This window comes from Plectropomus leopardus, chromosome 16 (genome assembly GCF_008729295.1).
Source record: "Plectropomus leopardus isolate mb chromosome 16, YSFRI_Pleo_2.0, whole genome shotgun sequence".
Taxonomy (NCBI): Eukaryota; Metazoa; Chordata; class Actinopteri; order Perciformes; family Serranidae; genus Plectropomus; species Plectropomus leopardus.
The window spans coordinates 27,671,229-27,690,905 of record NC_056478.1 but is presented as its reverse complement, the minus strand read 5'-3'; the positions used below and the strand labels follow the sequence as shown (position 1 = coordinate 27,690,905).

The 19,677-nt window shown below is 39.1% G+C and overlaps 2 protein-coding genes across 2 annotated transcripts in view; one reads left to right on the top strand and one right to left on the bottom strand.

Moving 5' to 3' along the window:
• Positions 1 to 1,944, bottom strand: part of nt5dc1 (5'-nucleotidase domain containing 1) — a 62,938-nt gene extending 60,994 nt beyond the window's left edge. The window contains exon 1 of the mRNA XM_042503095.1: positions 1,570 to 1,944. Coding sequence (XP_042359029.1) covers positions 1,570 to 1,662 — 93 coding nt within the window. The 5' untranslated portion in view covers positions 1,663 to 1,944. The remainder of the gene's footprint in view (positions 1 to 1,569) is intronic.
• A 1,433-nt stretch (positions 1,945 to 3,377) lies between these two features.
• Positions 3,378 to 17,696, top strand: frk (fyn-related Src family tyrosine kinase). The gene is made up of 8 exons (XM_042503181.1): positions 3,378 to 3,978; positions 5,925 to 6,046; positions 10,139 to 10,302; positions 10,435 to 10,603; positions 11,363 to 11,521; positions 14,410 to 14,591; positions 15,306 to 15,471; positions 16,560 to 17,696. The coding sequence occupies exons 1-8, from the start codon at positions 3,581 to 3,583 to the stop codon at positions 16,766 to 16,768; spliced, it is 1,569 nt and encodes a 522-aa protein (XP_042359115.1). The 5' UTR covers positions 3,378 to 3,580; the 3' UTR covers positions 16,769 to 17,696.
• Positions 17,697 to 19,677: the final 1,981 nt, after the last annotated feature.

The window sequence follows — 19,677 nt, the reverse complement described above, 5'->3', positions numbered from 1 at the left end:
GGGCCTGGAAAACCAAAAACAATGGGCTAAGGAGCTCCACACGTCTGAGAGTAACTACAGAGTTGTGTGTTAAAGGAATACTTCACCTGCAAAATTTTGATTTGTATAAAAATTACTCATCCCATATTACACTGAATGATCAAAAAAAACCCTTTGTTTTTCTTGCATGCGTCCACAGTGAACAGAGAAACAAAAAAGGCAAAACATTCTTCATGAGTTGAAGGAAATGGGGTCCACGTTAAGCAACAGCAAAACTATATCGAAACATCAGTTTAAAAATTCTTATACAACTTGTGCAGTATAATCCAAGTCACTGTGTAATTCACTGTGGGTTTGTCATAAGTGACATCTTCGATATTATGCATAGTTATTTAATCCACTGTTAGTATCAAAATGATGAATGGAACTTCATGCATCTCATTGCTAAACATTTAGTGTCATGGAAATAATGTATATATTATGCAACATGAATCTATCGTCAATAAACGCTGGACTTAAAGAGACATCAATTACATTTTTTTGGGGGGTGGCAACCCTTTAAAGCCTGGATCGTCATAACTTTTCTTGTGTTGCCCTCGGACACCTTTCACAAGCTTTTAAACCTTTGGAACCCGAGCAGATTGGTTTGATTTATTTTTAAAAACCTGGCAAAAAGGCAATGAAAAACTTGGTAAGTAATGTCCCACAGAAAGCAAAAACATAATTCAAAGGTGAAAAGAAAAATGAGCTGGAAAAAAGTAAGATACAGAGAGAGAAAATTGTTTGAAAATATAAATTAATTTAAGAAAAGAGGGAAAAAATCTCTGAAAACTGTTTTTTTGTGCTTCTTTAGAGGTCAAGTCTTTGTTATTTTACAAATTCCAAGGTAACTTTAGGTAATTTGTTGGCAGTATTTTAGGTCATTTCTTTTTTCCCTCTTCTCACATTCTTGAGAGTAATCAGGTTGATTTTCTAAAATTTTAAAGGGTTACAATTTCCTTTCCATGAGCTAACAGCACTGAAAGGATCAGAAGACACACGTGTGACATAAATGGGGACATGAGAAAGCATTATGGTCTGATAAACCAGGCCATAATGATTGGCTGGCATTCAACAGTCATTTTAGGTTTTGCCTCTCTGTGTCACAGAATCCAGCTGCACTGAGAGGCTGCAGTGATCGTGGCTTCTCATAACAACAAATGCCCCATGATGTGAGAATATGCAACTGCCAATAGGCCTCACAGGGGATTTAAAGACATGTATGAGGATGATCACCGCCGACGTTCAACCTGTGAGTCACGCAGAGTGACTGCAGCATCAGGAGCATCGCATCACCTTCCACACATCTCTCCATCCAACCACAAACAGCACCAACGGGCATTTCCAACACTATGTATCAACACGGGAAAGACAGAATTGATAGGTGGCGGTCACAGAGTGTATTGACGACCCCGTGCTATTTTTAATCCAGATGTGTGTTGCGGATCGAAGCGTCACGGCCACCGTATGGTTATGCGCTGGAGCTAGCTGCACGCGCTGCACACACACACACACACACACACACACACACATACACACACACACACTCACCCTGGAGGTCTCCTTCAGATGGTAGCGACACAGCGTGTGGTCCAGGTCGAAGCCGATAACGTCGCTGTCCGCCAGGCTGAAGTATTCGCTCATGGTGGCAGAAGCTTGCGGGGGGACAAACTGCGGGGAAAAGCGCTCCGGAGCCGAACCTCAGCGAACACACATTAACTTGTGCACAGCAGCACAACACTGCTGATGAGTCAATGTCACTGACTGACGGCGGACACACACACACTGCGGTCCGGGCTCGCGCTGCTCACTCTTCGTGTACGGTACCGCGAAAAATAATTCACCGAAACTGTTTTCCTGGAGCCGACTGGATTACCAGTAAACGGTTAACGTCAGTAAGTTAACCGTATGAAGGCAGGAGTTAAACTCCTGTGAGCCAGAAGAAGGCGGCAGAGAGGCGAGTGCGGGAGACGGCGGGAGAGTGCACTGCTTCCGGGTGTGGGACGTAACCGTAATACACGGTGTGTATGCGCAACATGAATTTGGAAAGCGCATTCATTTATGCAGGGCTGGATAAATCTACTCAGAGACCCTGGGTCAGCATTAGCTGCTGGGCCCCTTTCGACCCCCGTCCAAAGACCTCCACACAAAATGCATCACAACATGCAGGAATTTTAATGCACCCTTGATGCACAATCATTAACTAGGTTACTTTGATGGAAATGTTTTATTTTTGAGGTAGAGCACCCAGTTTATTTCTCGAGAGCACCCACATTTTCTGTGTGTGTGTGTGTGTGTGTGTGTGCTTTTTGTAATTATGACCTTGGTGTCTAATAAATGTGATAATATCATAATGATAATCATAAACAATGATAATAATGATATGAAAGCCCATTTGTGTCAGCAGAAATTGAAAAAAAACGGTACAAATTCTAAAATTTAAAAAATAAAACTGAAGGAGCCAAAATTATGTTGTTTATAAAATACTAACTTACAGAGTTGCAGCCATGGCTACCTTACTAAATGGCCAAAGTGGGTAACTGATATAGAGCCCAAGACACTCACTGTTCCCAAAAGTCCCTCAGGTTGACTGAGCATACCTTTGTCTTTGATAATATGATTAATTGCTAATTAAAGTCACACACTAACACAAACAAACCACAGATTTATGCTGTGGTACAGGCAATGGTAGACCAGAAACTTCCATCTCCAGCGAGGTAAAATTAGTATTTTTGTCATTGAAGTCTGGCATTGATAAGTTTAATTTTTTGCTGAGTTTTAAGGTTTAAGCAAAAATGCACATATTTTGGAAGTACTAAGCAACAAATGAAAATGAGGATAAATGAGACTTGGATTATGCAACATGAGTTGTTTGACATTTGTCAATTTGACGTTTGTAAAGACCTCTTTTGATATAGTTTTGCTGTTGTTAAACATGGACCCCTTTGAAGTCTTCTTTCGGGGGGGGGGGGGGCATGTGAGAAAAACAAAGTTTGCCTCATAAAATCAAAGAAACACAGGGCGAGTGAATAATACAAAAATGATCATTTGGGGGATGAAGCGCCCCTTTAATAAAAAAAAAATGTACTTGCTGTGGCATAATTTTATTAACTATCACATAACTTTTACCCATGATCACATACAATTACCATGATAACTGAAATTTGTGTCAGTTCCTATAATCAATATATATTTTTCCTGGGAGGTGACCTCATATTCATACATCATCATAAAAAGATATAATAATGGAAAATGATGACGCATTTCTTCCGGGTACTAGTCCTCGTGGCCACCAGGGGGGCGCATGACGTCACTCCAGGTGAGCCGCTCCCCATTCCTCAGCAGGTGCAGATCCTGAATCATGAACTCTCTACCAGGAAACTTCATATTTAAGTGGCAGTAACCTCCCTCTCGGTGTTGTGTCAGCTGGGTGCGTGCTGAGGTCAAAGACTGCTGCTGCTGCTGCGATTGGGATTATTAACATGTATTTTATGGAGAAAGGATTCCCCAAACTATTTCCGCTCCTTGCTGCCACAGAATGACTCGCTGTGATTGACGGACCATGGAGATCCAAAAGAGGCTTTCCTCGTGCTGGCAGAGTTTTTTGGCGTGCTTTAAAAAACCGAACCAGTCTGGAGATAATACCAGGCGTGTGGAGAAACCTGCTACGGTTATTTCAAATCCCGGTGCTGTTTTAAACACACAGCCGCACGTTCCTTCCAAGAAACCCTTACCGCGGTCTCCAGCGGGGAAAACAGGAGTTTATTACATCGCCAAGTATGACTACTCCGCTCGGACTGAGGAGGACCTGAGCTTTCACACCGGGGACACTTTAGAGGCTCTGGATAAAAGTGCGGGGGAGTGGTGGTTTGCTAAAGCCCTCACCGGGGTCTCTGCTAATCAGCAGGGGTACATCCCGGCTAATTATGTGGCACCTCTGGAGAGTATCGATGCAGAACCGTGAGTATCATTTTGTCATCAACCTTGCTGTCATAGAGACACCTTTTTTTCGTTTTCATAACAGAATTCTAATCTGTAATGTCTTCATTTGTTATTATTTTTTTTACAATCTGGCGAAGGACCAGGGCCGTAGAACCAAATTCTAGACCCTATGCTGAAGCAGTCTCTGTGCCCCCCACCCCCCACCCCATCACAGACCATTTAAGATCTTTCTTTTTTTCTTGTTTTAATAGAGTCATCTTTCTTTCTTTCTTAACTTTGTTTTTCTTGGAACCTCAATTTTCATTTTGTTGTGTGTGTGTGTGTGGGGGGGGGGGGGGGGGGGCTGTTATATCCCATATTTTATTTGAAATGCCTTATTTGAATTGACACTATAACTATGTAATTTTTATGTCATTCCACTGAGGTAAAACTTTTTTTGTCCTTCTTTAGTGCTGAATAATGTCTCCAGACTAAAGTCTTGTGGTTAACTAGTTAATGATTGGCTGTGACCAGGAAATGTGAGTTTACTGGTTAATAATTGAAGGTCAGTGTCAAAAACACAAGAGCATCAAGGGTGCATTAAAATTCCTTTCCAGACATTTCATGGACAGCTGTATGTCCTGTTGAACAGCCACAGCATCCTGGATAGTTATAGAAACTGGCCTGCAATAAACTTATTTTTGGCTGTGTCTTTAATATGGCACAAAAGGCTATGAACAGTTATTAGGTATCTATTGTTTTCTCAAGTAAAACAAAGGAGTGTGTTTTCCTTGTTGCTGTAGCTGAATTGTTGCACTCATGTCACAGAAACCTGTGTTTGTAATGTGTTCGCGGCCTATTCACCGTCTCACTGAAACCAGTTTCCTCTCAGCTGTATTCTGGTTTGTCCTGTTTTATACATAGATAAAAATAGTTTTGTTTCCCTCCCTTATCAGTCTAGGCATTAGTCAGGTCTTAGTTTCACTAAATAACTTGAAACTAGAAGAATGTGTTCATAGCACATACATATTTTAGGACAGTAACAAGCCCCGGTCAGAGTGAGTGTAGTGTGAGTAATAGATTCTGGTTAAATGTCATTGGCGTCTTTTCTTTGTTTTAATCGGTGCCAGATTAACCTGATACGGAAGCTTAATGCCTTCACAAAAGAAAAAAATACTTCTCCATTTTTTAAATTATATTTATTTATTTATTTTTTACAGTATTATTTTATTTTCAGAATTCCAAGAGAAGTTTTCACAGAAAAAAAAATTGTTCTGATATCTGAAATATTAAAATTATTTTCTATCATCTCAAAATCATTACGTTTTTATGAAAAGAAATTGCTCTTGTTTTTCTAAATTAATAAAATAATAATCTTGTTCATTCAGATAAAGGCTGGTCTTATTCTGTATCTTTTGTGTTGTCAACACATCTCATGAAAAGAACAAACCAACAATCATTAGTTTCTCCACTCTCCGAATTTTCCACCCTGTCTGTGACTCTTAGTCCCAAAACCATAAGTTCTCACCAAAAGTATGGGTCTTCAAAAATGTATCATGAATATAGACAGTTATTTGACAAAAGTAAAGCATTTCTTAATACAGCTGGGCGCTGTAGTTTTTAAAGATTCTCGCTTAAACAGGAGGGACGGTTGGATTTGTTTGGGACTATTTTCAGTAGTGGATTAATCTACATTTTGTGCTCCATTGAGTATTTTGGGCAGCAAGACAGCATATTTAGGATTGAGTCAAGTAAACCACAAAGTGGGCGTTCATTGTGGCTCATTGATGTGTTTTTAATAGTTTTTAAACCAAAGTTGAGTTTTGGCATGGATAACAAAGATATATCAGGCTTTGATACAGATAAAAGACTTGATAGTGGGATCGATATATTGTTCGTTTGGGATATTCATGGGATTTGTTACATTCAAAAATGGCCATAATGTTTTACCAGCTCTGTGTCTTTGCCTAAATTCTTATTTACAGATGGTATTTCCCCAAGACCAAGAGGCTGGATGCAGAGAAGATGCTGTTGGCAGGAGGGAACCAGCACGGCGCCTTCCTCATCAGAAACTGTGAAAGTCAGGAAGGGGAGCTCTCCCTCTCAGGTAAGCTGACATAAAATGTTACAGTAGCAACTCACTCAAGCTTTTAAAGGGCTTCCTCTGTGATACCAAACGAGTCAAGTGAATTATTTACCTTTTGCATATTTGCTTGAAGAACCAGTGCACATTGATATAAATATGAAAGAGGTATTGAAGAATTTTTGGAAAATGAAATTACACAATCATCTTTAAAAAAAAAAAAACATTCAGATTCAAAAGTAAGAAACAACAACCCAGTTGCCAGAAAAATTTTTGGCATTGTATTTTTGTACATTTGGACATTATTGTTTTACCTAGCAGGTACGTTAACACTTAGCATTTCAGCTACACTTTGGTTAACATGTTGTTGGGTATAGGCACAAAAGCCACTTGGTTATGGTTCGGAAAATAATCATGTTTTGTTTTGGTTTTGGGGGCATAATCCCAGCTGGAAAAAACAACTGTTTTTTGTGCCATCATCCTGGTAGGAACAGCAGAGATGTCTTGGTAAAGAACAACTGCTTTTTGTGGCAAATGCTGCTGAAAACTTAGTGATGAGTAGGTACAAAACACCTGCGTTTGATGCCTAAAAAGCTGCGGGAAAACCACAACAGCTCGCTTTAAAGCACCCATGTTTGGGGCAACAAAGCCACTGGAAACACAGCGACTGGTAGCTACAAAACAATCATATTTGGTTTTTAAGCAAACACCAGATAAACAGCAATGAGTCGCAATGTTTAGTGTAAAAAAGCCACTGTAAAAAAAGTGATAGGTCGCCACAAAAACCTCATGTTTGGTGCTTAAAAGCTGATGGTAAAAAATAGCAATGGGCCGCCGCAAAATACTCACCTTTAGTGCTTAAAACAGTAAAAAAAACAGTGATGGGTTACCACAAAACACCCATGTTTAGTGCATAAAAGCAAGTGGAAACACAGCAGCAGGTTGATGCAAAACACCCATGTTTGGTGCCTAAAAAGCCGCTGGGAACACAACCATGACTCGCTAACTGACCACCAGCTATGTTCGAACAGTAGTTTGCAGCCCACCCCCTAAACTCCTTGACTCCTCCCATGACAAAGTCAGCTCATATGCTGTAATCTTATGCCATCACCTTAGAGTTGTTGGTATAATTATGGCAACATTTTCTTCTGGCGATTGGTCTGGAAAGAAAACAATTCACAATTTAACAGTTCAGTTCAGTTCAGCAGCAACATGTAAGGGGTTTAATGGCTTAGGGGGCCCAACATTAGCAAGTTTTATGTAGATAGTAATTGAAAACTAACTTAGCCTGCCACAATATTTGCTGCATATTGCTAGATGAATGTGTATCAGTAGCAATATCTCAAAATGTGTTTTTAGTTTGGACTATGTACTGAAGGAGAGGTCCAGACTCCCAGAAATCCACGCTTTTAGCATTTAACTTATGATGAACATGGTAAATTTAATTCATAAGTAATAAAATACACCCTTGTTAAATACACTCAGGGCTTTTACTGCTACAGGCATGCAAATAAAACACAACTTTGTGGTTTTATAGATCAGAATATTTATTAACCTGTAATGACTTGAGAACCCGTTTGTGCCTCAATGTCTGAATATCATTATTATAACAATCAGACTGCCAACAAGTCTAAATCGCACCAGTGTTATTCCACTGGATAACTGTTATTTGTCAAATGAAGTCATGCTAGTTAGCATTCAGCTGCCTGTGTACTTCTCTGCCGCTAAACACACATTCCCGAACACCTGTAGCATTGTTCAGCGACTGGCTCTGATCCTCAATTGACTGAGATGATTAATGGTTTCAAGGTCCTCAAGTTAAATAAATAGTCTGTGCTCCCATAAAGCAGCATGATAACTTTATCTCTCTTTGCTCTAATCTGTCTTTTCACTCTGGCCTTGCTCTTTCCATTATGATCACATTCTTTCCATGTTCATTCATTGAAGCCGGTTGATGACCTAATTCACTGCCACTAACCCCAGGAGGAGTGTGTGTGAATCAGGTGAATATATAATCAGCCCATGAAAAGTTTTACTCGTCTAATTAGTTGAAATCGAAGGAACAGATGAGAGCAATCTTTGCTTTTTTTTTAGTGTGTGCGCTAACAGAGCAATTATTAGTTTTCTAATGTTGGCTTCTATTCAACAGCTGCCTTTGAATCTGTCTCTGATTAACACATGATAACCCCTGATAGGAACAAAGGTTTAAACAGGTGTGAAAAGAGTTTTAGATTGTAATTAAAGGTTATGGACAATTTTGTCTCCATAAAATATGTGGTATCATCTTTATTCATACTGAAGCACATTTACAGAAACCGTTTCCCTGTAATATATTTTAATGCCTCCAAATATTTTAGAATATTTCATAGCAACAATATACTTCATGACCTCCGTCATATGTGAAAATATAGGAAGGTGCCAACTTTCCCTGTCATATATCTTTATGGATTTATGCATGGGAACTAAATAAACTTTTTATTTGTGATTAACATTCATGGTCAAGGTACTACAAAGAATTATCACTCAACTCTGCTGTTTCCTTCAACTCTTCAAAGCTTTTTAGACTCAGAGGAAGTCCCATAGAGTGCCCTGTGACATTTTTCTATAGGCTGGCACGAAAGCTAACTTCCTCCTGGTTCCCTCATCCAAAAGGCCTATGGGATTTTTCCATTGGATTACTGCAGAAAATAAGTTCTATGGCAAACAAACATTTGTGATACTTACACACTTTATTTGACAAAAAACTTTTATGATTTTGAAGCCGAAATGTAATCACCAGAAGTAAAAAGCTAACATTAGGCTATAAAAAAACTACACCACTGCATGATTTAACATCAGGGCTGTGCAGAGACCTTTGAAGGGGCAGGTGCTCAAAGTTTAAACGGGGCACATGGAGCACGTATTTGAAGCACCAAAGAGAAACATACCTTACAGTATAGCTGGTTAAATGGTAGCAACCTATATTCGTAAAGAATGTAACATGGACTCAACATACATCACTGTCCACACCTCATATTATAGTGTACTGATATGTTTAAACAAGAGGTTGAGGAAATCAAAATTCAAATTCTTCTAATTATTACTATTGTTATTGTTGTATATGTAGGCTACATTGCATAGTTTTACTGAAATAACATACAGTATAGCCTATGCCTCATTGCCTCTACAAACACAGGAAAACCACTGCAACTGACAGTAAAATTATACATCTCTCTAATGCACTCGGCCAAAGACAAAAGAAACATATAGAAACAAAAAGAAGCCTGACTCAGCATGTGTCATTAACTCGGCTATCATTCATGAGAGGTGAGTGTGTGCAGACTCAGTTGCACACACTCACTTGCTCATGCTCACTTTACTTCGTCAGTCATCTTTCAATGAAAGAATACACCAGATGTGCACAAACAAATATCGCTGCACATCCTACTCACCGGAGTCATTGGGCTATCAGCTGTTAAATAATTAGCAGCGCGAAGGAACAGGGCTCCACTGGACACGTCCGGGCACGTCTGGGCGGTGAGTGACGAAGTGTGGGCACGTTTACGTGGATCATGTGACCGACCGAGGGCAACCACATACACACACACATACTCGACAAAAGGGCACTTTGGGCATCGAGAGGAAAAGGGGCAGGTGCTCCAGCACCCTCCGCCCCCCCCCTCTGCACGTGCCAGTTTAACATCCCTACCAAAGCCAGACTGTAAAGGCATTTTCAACTGCCTTTTTTAAGACGCATAAAAGCTTCAGATTTCACGGGGGGATTTACTAACGTATTTTATGTTGTAGAACAAAACTTGAAAGTCACTTAAGCCTGTGGTTCCAAAAAACAAGATTGCAAAGGCTGACATGAAACGTCTCAGTGGCTATGTCCACTTTTTTCCATGTGGCCAAAAAAACATAAACACTGCTTTACCTACAGTTAATGCAGTTATTGCAAACACACTTCTGTCATAATGACATGCTACATCAACAATAGCAAGTCCAAGGAAAATGAAAAATATGATAAACATGCGTTGGGTTGCTTTGAGTAGAGTCCTTATGCCTATGTGCCACAGGGAAACCTTACTTTTACAGTTCTTGACTTGGGTTTATCAGTGATGTTGACTTGTCTTTCAGTGCTGGACGGTGGGAGGGTGAAGCATTACAAGCTGAAAAAACTGGAGAATGGCGACTACTACGTGTCCAGGACCAGAACTTTTCAAACATTGATGGAGTTGGTGGAACATTACTCCAAACAGGCCGATGGCCTCTGTGTCCGTCTGGGTGAACCATGCAAAAAGGTAACTAAACGTATCCTGTGTCATGGATTCCATTATTGCCTTGTTTCTATTCCTTAGGTTAACTTTTTTTTTTTACAGAGTATAAAGTCACATTGTCATTTCAGTAAACAGTGACTCTTTCTGTCCATGTAGATGGAGGCTCCCCAGACTCACGGACTCTCCTACAACACTGTGGACCAATGGGAGATTGACCGAAGCTCCATCAGGTTGCTGAGGAAGCTTGGAGCCGGTCAGTTTGGAGAAGTGTATGAGGGCCTGTGGAACGAAACCACAGCAGTGGCAGTGAAGACCCTCAAACCCGGTAGGCTCAACTAACGCATCCCTCTCTCTCACTACAGGTGCTGAATCAGAAACATACTATGTAGAAATGAGTTAAAACTAGTGAAGTGCAAGTTGATTTGATCATGTCAAAAGCAGATCTTGGTATCAGAGATATCCGAAAACAAATTCGATATCTGAGTAGCATGGTATAGTCTCTATGCCATAGTTAGACTGTAGCTGCAGCATTCTAAACAGTTTTAATTTGAAAGAAACATGTTGAATTGCACTTACTCAGCAATAAAAAGGTGATTTAAAAAAATAATAATTTCTAAGCATAATAACACAAGATTGTACTATTCTCTTGACCTGTTTGACTCAAGCTTTCTGCACACTGGTCAGAGGTTTAGTTTCAGAAGCCAAACTATACAGGTCATTCCTGAGTGACACAAAAAGAAACAGAGATAGTAATTCTGAATTTGATTATTAGTTGGAAATGTTGTGGGAATTGGTCTGTACGATACCTTCCAGAGCTTTTTAAAGGAGAAGACAATTGGACCTACATTAGAGCCCTGAGGGACCTCAGTTACAATTTCCTATTGCCTTTAATAGTGATGTGTTATTAAGATAGGACCTAAACTAACTAAGCACATGTCCCAGGATACCCACCTACTGTTGTGGGCTACCAATTAAACCCAGCCAACATACAACCATAGTCACTAATAATTACAAAACCATTAGCCTATGCTTGTATGTCATAGTTACCACTCCTGATATACCATCATTGAATAAATTCTGGCAGGTACTATGGATGCCGAAGATTTCCTGAGAGAAGCTCAGATTATGAAGCGGCTACGGCATGCCAAACTGATCCAGCTGTACGCTGTGTGCACCATGGAGGAGCCCATTTACATCATCACAGAGCTGATGAAGAACGGCAGCCTGCTGGAATACCTCACGAGTAAGACAACCTCACTTTTGTTACCCATGTGATGAGCTACTGCTATTTTATGACACTTTATGGTCAGAGTCCGCTGCAAGTGTGCAAGGGTCAGGGGACAGTTGAGATTTATCTTAGAGCAGGAGAACCATTTTAGATAATACAGTTTGTAAATCAAAACTAAGGCTGGGTAGTGGTACTCAATACCTTTAAGGTATTGAAAGATAGAACCCAGTGTCTTGTGTCTTTACTTACTTTTACTTGCATTCAATCCTCTGTTCACTAGAAGTCTGATCCTTAACCATCTCAATCCCTGCCAGATCAGCATACATACTGTTGCTGCCATCTCTGAGTTACTCTCCCGGCAAATTGTCAATTTAACATCTGCCTGGTTACAATGAGCTAACACAGTAGCAGCAGCTAACGTCCAAGACCGACCCATTTCACAGTCCTAACAAACTGACATTAAGACAGAAACAGCTAGACTTTGTAGTCAGATCAACTAATAACCATTAGATAACTTTAGCCGGTCGATGCAAACAGTTAGTTAACAATGTGTGTGTAGCCAGGAGGACTCTTCAAACTGTCCCTGGCTGCAGGCTCACACAAAATACAACCAATATAGAACTTAAGTCCCTAAAAAAATGCAATTTTTCTGATTCTCTTGCTAAAAAAGAAATTTCCTAGCCAATGTCTGTCTTTATACTTTAAAGTGCATTAATACGATGTTGCATCCCATACTGTTCATCTTTTTCATCTTTACTTGTGCCAAAGCAGTGGTGAACTGGTTTGCAACATGATGCCAAAATATCTCTTTGCTTTAAGTGTTCTTTTTGATATTATATGTTGAGCTGAAATAATTGGCCAGTTAATCAAATAGTAGATCAAGCAACCATGCTTTGATTTAAATTGATTAATCGATCAATTTATCAATGAAAATCACGAGTTGCGGCACTGTGCCATCAGGAGAGTATAGACATTTATGGATGGACAAACTTAGGGAGGTGGTAGAATTTTCAAATACTGGCCCACTGGACCTCGTTCTCTTTGCAGCATAAACACCTGTAGCAGACAGAGAGTGACCCGAATGCTGATTACTTTGACAAAAGACCTCTGATTTGCTTCTGATTGGACCTTGTACTTGGTTGGACATGTTTAGTGCTCCTGTCTCAGACAGACATGCTGTGCTGTCCTGTGAAAGATGTAGTGTCACTTTTATTTAGGGTGAGTGTCACTCTGAGGAGCGCTCATGTGGAATTGATGTCCGCAGCCCTGAGACAGTCTGTGTGGTGACCCACATCAACCATAACTCACCACACACCCTACTACTGCAATTTGTCACAGCTAGGACATGTTAAAAGTCAAGTTTGAAAGGTGGACAGGTGGACAATGTGTTTGGGCACTTTAAGTATAAAAGGTAAAGCCATGCTCATGAACAGACAAAATAAAAAAAAAAACATTTTGCCAGGATTAGTAATAAACAAAAAAACAAACAAAAAAAGATTTTAATAAGACGCTTGAAACTGGAACTTATATAAAGAATGGGTTGGGAAAAAAAGCATTTTTAGATGTTTATTTTGAGTCAGACTTGAGGCTGAGCAATTTAAGAAAGACAAATATTTGCAATTTTCCTGATTTATATTGGTCTCTCAATTTGAATTGCAACAATAAGAATTCGAGTTATGGTGTGCCAAAGTACTCAATATTAGTTTAATAAAAATAAAACCAGCATGGAATTATCCCCTCATTAAGGCTGAGTTTTTATTAAAAGTGGTGTTCGACTTGATACATTAAGTTGTTTCTGTTATTTAGTCTACCCTCATTGAGTGGGCAAAATAATAAAACACTAGTCAGTGTAACGCAACACAATGAACATGGTTTAATTAACACCTCTCTAAAACCTCTTCAGTTAAAAAATGGAAATAATATAAAGTGATGTTACATTTTCATAGTGCAGACACCTGCATGCAACAACCAAGAGTTGCATTTAATATTGTTACCAGAAGTCAGAATCCTGGTTGATTTGCTACAGTTGAGTATATTTGCTGTTAATGTTGTCATTTTATTTGAAAAAGCTGATTGTTGCTGAATAATTATTTCACCTTTTGCTTGTTAAAGGAATACTTCGACCCCCCATATGATAATTTGTATATCATTTACTTACCCTGTGTTATGTTGAATTCTTGTGTAAAACTTTATTTTTCACACATGCCTCCACAGTGAATGAATAATCCACCCATGGAGAAAATATTGGATGAATTGTTGTAAATAGGGTCCACATTAACAACTGTGAAAATTCTAAAAACATCAGTTTACAAACTCTCACACAGCTCATGCAGTATAATATGAGTCTCATTTATCTAGTTGTATGCTCAGTACTTCCCAAACACATGCATATTTGCTAAAAACCTTCCTAATTAAAACACCAATTTATAAACAGCCTTACAGACAGTTAAAAGCGGACCCAATTTACTCCAGTTCATCAAGCGTTTTCTCCATTTTTGGATCCTCATTCACCGTGGAGAGAAAAATCAAGTGTTCTTAACAAATTCATTGTAACACTGGGTGTTACAACAGTATTTTTTAAAGTGATGAATATGAGTTATTGCCTATCATGCAGTTTAAAAGAATAGAATCTGTTTATATATGTAACTTAATTTGTTAAAGTTCCATGTTTGGGACAAAGAGTCGAAATCACATGCAGGTTAAAATAGCGAGCAAGGTTAAAATACATTTTTTGTGCACAAATGTTGTTAACCACCATGTAATGCAAATTAGGGATTTTACAGTTAAAAAATGTAGCCAGATTAAAATTTAAAAAGCAGAAAAACTTGATTACATTGATTTCCTTGCTAACCATGATACCTTAAATACGGTAGAAATACAACTGATTGTCATCTTGGTTACAGAGGATAAGGGTATCACGCTGGGGATCTCTGACCAGATCGAGATGGCTGCTCAAGTCGCATCCGGAATGGCGTTCCTGGAGTTACAGAACTACATCCACAGAGACCTTGCAGCCAGGAACGTCCTGGTGGGCGAGAACAACATCTGCAAGGTGGCCGACTTTGGCCTTGCCAGGGTCTTCATGGTGGGTTTAAAGTGGTGTTGTATACTGTTTGTTGCAAGTGTCGTTGCTCTATTCATCAAAATAAAAATGTACGCTACACTAAATAATAATCATTATAATGATATAAATAACTTTATTTATATAGCACTTTACAAAGCGCTTTGACTTTTTTTTGCAGAGGCAATATAACTACTACTAGTAAATAAAATTCAAAGAATATTAGAAGTGAACACAGTAATAATAGTACTAATAATAGAATTTCACACAAGGAAGACAGTATAAAAAGTTTAAAAGACAAACTAAAATAGATTACATAAAAGCAAATCTATAAAAATGGGTTCTAAAAAATAATTCAAATGAAGTCATTGATTCTGCCAGCCTATCTCCTACAGAGATACTTTAGTTATGTAACATTTTAGATCAACCTTCTGTGCAGTGAAGTTTGGCAGGTGTTGGATCTGTAGTCATGGTGTGTTTTAAACTGCGTCCTGGAAGTGAAACTAAAGCAAGTTGCATTCTTCACTGATTACACACACTGCCCTCACTGACTGCCATTCATTATACAGCCTCATAAATACTCCACAATCTGGACCACACAGTTTGTTTCACATTAGGTATTGTCACGTCAAGCTTTTGAGTTGACAGTGATTTATTAAACACCCGTCCAAAATCCAGTTTTGTCTGTTCATGTTGTTAAAATAAAGACGGTCTTGTGTCCCCTCTTTTTGTTTCCAGAAAGAGAATGAAAATGTGTACGAAGCCAAAGAAGGAACTAAATTCCCTGTGAAGTGGACCGCTCCGGAGGCCATTCACGACAACAAGTTCAGCATCAAATCAGATGTTTGGTCCTTTGGAATTCTGCTGTATGAGATCATGACGTTTGGACAGATGCCTTACCCAGGTGAGACTTTCATCAACCTCGTCATAAATCATTTCTAACAGGAAGTGCGAGTAATGTATTCAGAATTGTCCGAAAAGTCAAAGGAGTTAAGATTGTTATATGGTTTTAAAAGAGCAGCGTGTAAGATTTTGGGGGGATTTAGTTGCATCTAGTGGTGAAGATTGCAGATTGCAACCAGTTGAAACTTCTCCCTGTTAGAATTCCTTCAGGGTTCAGGAAGTTTTTACCAAGAGCCGAATTATCTGCAGAGGTCTCTTCTGCTCCAAAAAGAAACAGTCCAGGAGATTTAAAACGGTCAAAACAATGAATCAAGCAGATTCACGTTACTAAGTGTTTCTCTGATGCAGTTTGGCGTCTCGGAGACCAGCTGCGAGCCCAGCACCTGCTAAAGTGTGCTTGCATTTTCAGGTTATCCATCCCCATTCTCATAAACATGAAATCTCAAGAACTCTGTCAGGAAACGTTTTTTTTTTAAAAAATGTGGCATGAACGTCCACTTGCATACACTAATAAACTGATCAGATTTTTGTGGTCAAAGGTCAGGGTCACGGTGACCTTGCATCCTACTCTTTCTTGTGAATGTGATATCTCAAGAACACCCTAAGGAAGTTTTCAATTTTGGCACAAACATCCACTTTGACTCAACGATGAGCCGATTACATTTTGGTGGCCAAAGGTCAAGGTAAATGTGACCTTGCATTTGTGTCATTCTTGTGAATACGATATCTCAGTAACACTTGGAGGAAGTGTCCTCAAATGTGGCACTAATGTCCACTTGGACTCGAAGTTTAATGGATTAGGATTTGGTGGTCAAAAGCCAAGGTCACTGTGACCTCACAAAATAGGTTTTTGTCCATAACTCAAGAATTCATATGTAATTTTTAAAAAGTTTCACACAAATGTCAACTAGTATAGTATAGTGTATTAAATAATAGTGTATTATATCGTAGTATATTACATTATTGTGTAGTGTGGTATAGTGTAGTATAGTATATATACACTGAACATTAAATTATTTAAAGTCTCGAAATCTTCCAGGTAAAAATTTGATTAAGACAAGTTATAATGTCCTTCTGTGATTCTTCCAGGCATGACAAACTACCAGGTGGTTCAGAGGGTTCCCCAGGGCTACAGGATGACGAGCCCTCCCAACTGCCCCAAAGTCATGTACGACATTATGATGGACTGCTGGAAGGCGAACGAACAGGACCGGCCCACATTCGAGACCCTGCAGTGGAAGCTGGAGGACTTCTTCGATCTGGACGTGACGTCTTACGACGACGCCGGCCGTTATTAGCACGCTGACCAGGCTGTGAAAGAAAGAGACAAAAAAAAGCTGTCTGCATTGAAGCTAAATCACAATCACCTGCATCCAAACGTTAACATATAACAAGGTTTTATAAAGTAATGCATTGAAATGTGATTTATAATTCCACTCATTGCAGTCAAATGAAGGATCTGAAATGTTTGATCTGCATGACTGTATCTGACATGCAGTGAGGAAGCTTTTTCTGCAGCAACAGTTGCGAGACCCCCGGTCTCGCTTTGTTCGACAACTGAATGCACTTTCAGACAAGCTTTATACGTGTCTTGCTCAACTCCTTCAACGTACTTGACTGGAAGAGGCCTCTCTCAGCAGAGACAGAAAGCTGCTATCTGTCCATCTTGACAAACCGGTTCTTCTGTCTCTCAGCATAGCACACATTCTTTCCATTAGCAGAAGGTACCTGAGAGGATTTATGAGTCACTCACAAGCTCAGTCTGTTTGGCTTTGTCATTCGGAAGACAGAGCGAGTGGCAGGTGCCATCACCTCCGCCCATTCCTGATTGAGTATGTACCCAGTTTTTCAAAGTTTTAACGTTGTTCAAAGGTAGGTGACTGTGTTTGGCTCGAGCAGCCAGACGAACCCACTAAAAGAAAGAACAGTATATTCCCTTGAACAAAATGCTTGCATCAAAATTGTTTCACTCTTAAGTCCACACCCTTTTCCCATTGTGCCACTGTAATGTTTGCTACAAAAGATCTAAAAACAAACACTCACGGTCTGGTATGTGTGGAGGCTCCCAGGTGTCCAGGAAACAAATTTGAAAAATCAGGTTCTCAAATTGCCCAATTTGTGCTTGAAAATGAATGCACATAAATGGCTGGAACAAAACATTAAATTATAATAACATTTTCAACAAATGTGTATTTTTCAAATGATATTTTATTGCATTTTACATTTATTTCACACCCAAAAATGCATGTATTTCAAATAATTAACAAAGTAATAAAATAAGATTTAAAAAGAGAGAATAAAAAACCTCAGATAAGAGAGAAAACAACAATTCAACCAAACGGTGCATCAGTTAAAAACAAGCATGTGTGGTTGAAATAAGTCAGTGTTTGTTTTTGGTTTTGAATGGTACACAAACTCTGCTTTCCAGGGGGAACGTTCCGTTTGTGTTTGATAGCGTTTTAAACCATATCTGTGACTACTGATAATAGCCATATAATGGCTGATAACAGCCAAATAAGTAGGTTTTTTGGGCAACTGCCTGTTGCATCTGAAAGTGGCACTGGTAAAACTGATGAGTTAACCTGTAACGCTGTTTTGATTTTGAACGGAGAATTTTTTTTTTTTTTTAACGCCCATAAAAATATGTTAGTAATTGTATTATCAATGATATCCCTTAAATGTGAGTGTTAATTTGAGCATACAAATGAAGTTGTTTGACAGCACAAGTGATTTTAGGTATTTTTCCATTAGCCTATCCCTGCTGGCCCAATCCTTTTTTTCCCCCAAGGGTCCCAAAATCATCTGGTCTGTCCTTGGTGGCTGCAGTGAATCACATAGAAATCTGCAGTGCGCTCACGTCTTAACAGTGTGCTACATTTACACTAGCTGAATGCATTTTTTGTGTTAGTCTTACTCTTTTGGGACTTACATACAATGGCTTAATGACTGAACAATGTGACAATGGACTAAATTCCTCAATATTTAATTTTTTTTTTAAATGCTGTGGAACTGATCTCAGATCTGTGGCCATATTCTTTCTTATCAGCAACAAAAACATAAAAGAAACGACCCATTCAGATGCTTGACACATACTCAAGTAATCTGAACCTGATGACCCATGAATCTCGATTCTCATGATTTTGTATTAAGTTTTTAGTGTCATGAGCAAAATCTTGTTAATTGTACATTATAACCATGACAGTGTTTATATAATCCAACTGTATTTTAACATAATTATTCTTTATATATGACTTAATTAAATGACGTATATTTACTATGATCTTGTTTTTGTTATTGACTGTTACTCAAGACATTACTGTTCACTCCTGTGTCAATCATGCGTCTCCAGCTTATTACACCACACACGTTCAGATTTCGTTATTGCCTATTGCACTTATTTTTACACTTAACACTGAACTTGGCGTGTACTTTTTTAAGTTTAGTTTTTAGTTTGGCTTAATGTCTCATTTGCTAACATGGAGGGGCGGGCTTTATGACCTATACTGCAGACAGACACCAGGGGGCGATCCAGATTGAAAAGCTTCACTTTGGGGGGACTTTCATGTTGTCCATCCTTCTGTAGGTGAAACAATGGATGATCACGCAACACTTTGTCCAAAGTGTCGTAAAATGCCAAGTTGTCAGCAAAACACCCACCATGTTCTGTATTGATTGTATTTGTTAGGGATGCATCAGGACGCATTGGCGTTTACAAAACATAAGTGGTAAAATATGTCCCAGACCTATTTGGCAAGTTGAGTAATTGCAAATTTAGCACTGTCAACTTAAGAATCAAAGTCTAGGTCAGTCATGCCAAGGAGAGTATCAGCTGCTTTCTGAACAACATTGAATCTATCTGTTTGAGCATGAAGGGCCAATTAGTGTGCCTACCTCTTTCTGTCTTTCTCTCCCTTCTCAATGACTTTTGTCTTTGTCCTCATCCTTGTATGGCATGTCCTCTGTCCATGTCTTTGTGGTACTGGGGAAGTTTTAAAGATCCTGTCCCACCAGTTCTAAGGGGGACCTGAAGGTTGCTCAGTGATTCACAGTCTTTGCACATGTCTAATATTATCACTCCTCCTCACCAAAACTGTGATTACAATTTTTTTCTAGTATTTCCTGTTTTCTATTCTGCTGTACATCTACCACATGCCCGTCTTTCCCTAATCTGCTGCTCTTTCTGAGATTTCTTCCTTTTTTTCTCATT